Genomic DNA, 3,749 nt, shown 5'->3' on the forward strand with positions numbered 1-3,749 from the left:
TTTTAACCCATTTTCGATGCCATTTTTTATCAAGGTCAGCCCCCAAATCCCTTTTTTTTAACCCATTTTCTAGGTCATTTTTTAGGTTTTTTTTTTAACAAGGTTGGCCCCCAAAATTGCTTTTTTTAACCCAAAAAAATAGGGTTTTTTCTGACCCAAAATCCCGTATTTTTAACCCATTTTTTTAGGCCAAGGCCTGACCCAAAATCCCTTGTTTTTAACCCATTTTCACTGCCATTTTTGACCCGTTTTCGATGCCATATTTAACCCATTTTCTAGGTCATTTTGGACCCATTTTCTAGGTCTTTTTTTAGGGTTTTTTTAACCCATTTTTTAGGGTTTTGTTTAACGAGGTCTGACCCAAAATCGCTTGTTTTTAACCCATTTTCGATGCCATTTTTAGGGCTTTTTTAACCCATTTTCTATGCCATTTTTAACAAGGTCTGACCCCAAAATCTCTTTCTTTTTAACCCCCAAAATCCCTTGTTTTTAACCCATTTTTTAGGGTTTTTTTTTAGGGTGTTTTTGGCCAAGGTCTGACCCCAAATCCCTGGTTTTTAACCCATTTTCTAGGATATTTTTACCCATTTTTAGGGTTTTTTTTCAGACCCAAAATCACTTGTTCTAAACCCATATTTTAGGCCAAGGTCTGACCCAAAATCTCATGTTTTTAACCCATTTTTAAAGGTTTTTTTTTCACCAAGGTCTGACCCAAAATCGCTTGTTTTTAACCCATTTTCGATGCCATTTTTGACCCATTTTCTAGGTCATTTTTTAGGGCTTTTTTCGCCAAGGTCTGACCCAAAATCGCTTGTTTTTAACCCATTTTTGGTGCCATTTTTAGGGTTTTTTAAACCCATTTTTTAGGGTTTTTTTGCCCAGTTTTTTTTAACAAGGTCTTGACCCAAAATCCCTTGTTTTTTCCCCATTTTCGCTGCCATTTTCTAGCGTTTTTTTTGCCAAGGTCTGACCCAAAGTCACTTGTTTTTAACCCATTTTCTGGGTCATTTTTAACCCATTTTCGATGTCATTTTTAGGGCTTTTTTAACCCATTTTCAATGCCATTTTTTACAAGGTCTTGACCCCAAATCGCTTGTTTTTAACCCATTTTTTAGGTCATTTTTAACCCATTTTTGATGCCATTTTTGACTCGTTTTTGATGCCATTTTAAACCCATTTTCTAGGTCATTTTTTATCAAGGCTCGAGCCCCAAAATCCCATGTTTTTAACCCATTTTCTGTGTGATTTTTTAGGGCTTTTAAACCCATTTTTTAGGATTTTTGAACCCATTTTTTAGGTTTTTTTTTAACCCATTCTCTAGGTCATTTTTGAACAAGGTCTGACCCCAAATCCCTTGTTTTTAACCCATTTTTTAGGGTTTTTTAAAGGGTGTTTTTGGCCAAGGTCGGACCCAAAATCCCAGGTTTTTAACCCATTTTTAACCCATTTTCGATGTCATTTTTCGGGTTTTTTTAACCCATTTCCTATGTCATTTTTTATCAAGATCTTGACCCAAAATCGCTTGTTTTTAACCCATTTTCTAGGTCATTTTTGACCCGTTTTCGTTGCCATTTTTAACCCATTTTCTAGGTCATTTTTTATCAAGGCTCGAGCCCCAAAATCCCATGTTTTTAACCCATTTTTAAAGGTTTTTTTTTTCACCAAGGTCTGACCCAAAATTGCTTGTTTTTAACCCATTTTTGATGCCATTTTTGACCCATTTTTTAGGTCATTTTTTAGGGCTTTTTTCGCCAAGGTCTGACCCAAAATCGCTTGTTTTTAACCCATTTTCGGTGCCATTTTTAGGGTTTTTTAACCCATTTTTTAGGGTTTTTTTGCCCAGTTTTTTTCACAAGGTCTTGACCCAAAATCGCTTTTCTTTCCCCCATTTTCGCTGCCATTTTTTAGCGTTTTTTTTGCCAAGGTCTGACCCAAAATCGCTTGTTTTTAACCCATTTTCTAGGTCATTTTTAACCCATTTTCAATGCCATTTTTAACCCGTTTTTAACCCATTTTCGATGTCATTTTTAGGGTTTTTTAACCCATTTTTTAGGGTTTTTTTTGCCCAGTTTTTTTTAACAAGGTCTTGACCCAAAATCCCTTGTTTTTACCCCATTTTCAATGCCATTTTTAGGGCTTTTTTAACCCATTTTCGATGCCATTTTTGACCCGTTTTCGATGCCATTTTAAACCTATTTTCTAGGTCATTTTTTATCAAGGTTCGAGCCCCAAAATCCCATGTTTTTAACCCATTTTTAAAGGTTTTTTTTCACCAAGGTCTGACCCAAAATCCCATGTTTTTAACCCATTTTCTATGTGATTTTTTAGGGCTTTTAAACCCATTTTTTAGGATTTTTGAACCCATTTTTTAGGTTTTTTTAACCCATTCTCTAGGTCATTTTTGAACAAGGTCTGACCCAAAATCCCTTTTTTTTAACCCATTTTTTAGGGTTTTTTTGCCCAGTTTGTTTAACAAGGTCTGACCCAAAATCCCATGTTTTTAACCCATTTTCGATGCCATTTTTAGGGTTTTTTTAACCCATTTCCTATGTCATTTTTTAACGAGATCTTGACCCAAAATCGCTTGTTTTTAACCCATTTTCGATGCCATTTTTAACTCATTTTCTAGGTCATTTTTAACCCATTTTCAATGTCAAATTTAACAAGGTCTTGACCCCAAATCCCTTTTTTTTTAACCCATTTTCTATGTCATTTTCTAACAAGGTCTGACCCAAAATCGCTTGTTTTTAACCCATTTTCTAGGTCATTTTTAACCCATTTTCGATGCCATTTTTGACCCATTTTCAATGCCATTTTAAACCTATTTTCTAGGTCATTTTTTATCAAGGCTCGAGCCCCAAAATCGCTTGTTTTTAACCCATTTTCGATGCAATTTTTTAGCAAGGTCAGCCCCAAAATCCGTTCTTTTTAACCCATTTTCGATGTCATTTTTTAGGGTTTTTTTAACCCATTTTTTAGGTTTTTTTTTCTGATCCAAAATCCCTTGTTTTTAACCCATTTTATAGGGTTTTTTTGGCCAAGGTTGGGATCCCAAAATCCCTTCTTTTTAACCCATTTTCTAGGTCATTTTTTAATTGTCTGACCCCAAAATCCCGTGTTTTAAACCCATTTTTAGGTCATTTTTGACCCATTTTCGATGCCATTTTTAACTCATTTTCTAGGTCATTTTTTAGGGTTTTTTTAACCCATTTTTTAGGGTCTTTTTGCCAAGATTGGGACCCCAAAATCCCTTGTTTTTAACCCATTTTTTAGAGCTGGTCTGACCCAAAATCGCTTGTTTTTAACCCATTTTCTAGGTCATTTTTAACCCATTTTCAATGCCATTTTTAACCCATTTTTAACCCATTTTTAACCCATTTTTAGGGTTTTTTAAACCCATTTTTTAGGTTTTTTTTGCCCAGTTTTTTTAACAAGGTCTTGACCCAAAATCCCTTGTTTTCACCCCATTTTCGTTGCCATTTTTCATCATTTTCTTTCCCTTTAGGCCAGTTTTGTGGCGTCGGAGAATCGCACCGACATCGCGTTGGATGACCCCAATTTTTGGCAAAAATGGGCAAAAAAAGCCGATTTAGACCTGGAGCTGCTCAACAGCAAGGTGGGATATGGGGACACCAGGGCGTTTTTGGGGCGTTTTTGGGGTTTTGGGGGTTTTTGGGGTGTTTTTGGGGCGTTTTGGGGGTGTTTTTTGGCGTTTTTGGGGGTGTTTTGGGGTTTTAGGGGGTGTTTTT

At 35.7% G+C, this 3,749-nt stretch overlaps 1 protein-coding gene across 1 annotated transcript in view; it reads left to right on the plus strand.

Moving 5' to 3' along the window:
- LOC107307620 (chromodomain-helicase-DNA-binding protein 8-like) overlaps window positions 1-3,749 on the plus strand; it is a 10,318-nt gene that overhangs the window by 3,895 nt on the left and 2,674 nt on the right. Inside the window, exon 2 of the mRNA XM_015851148.2 lies at window positions 3,506-3,616. Coding sequence (XP_015706634.1) covers window positions 3,506-3,616 — 111 coding nt within the window. The remainder of the gene's footprint in view (window positions 1-3,505; window positions 3,617-3,749) is intronic.

The sequence above is a fragment of the Coturnix japonica genome, unplaced genomic scaffold, assembly GCF_001577835.2.
Source record: "Coturnix japonica isolate 7356 unplaced genomic scaffold, Coturnix japonica 2.1 chrUnrandom717, whole genome shotgun sequence".
Taxonomy (NCBI): domain Eukaryota; kingdom Metazoa; phylum Chordata; class Aves; order Galliformes; family Phasianidae; genus Coturnix; species Coturnix japonica.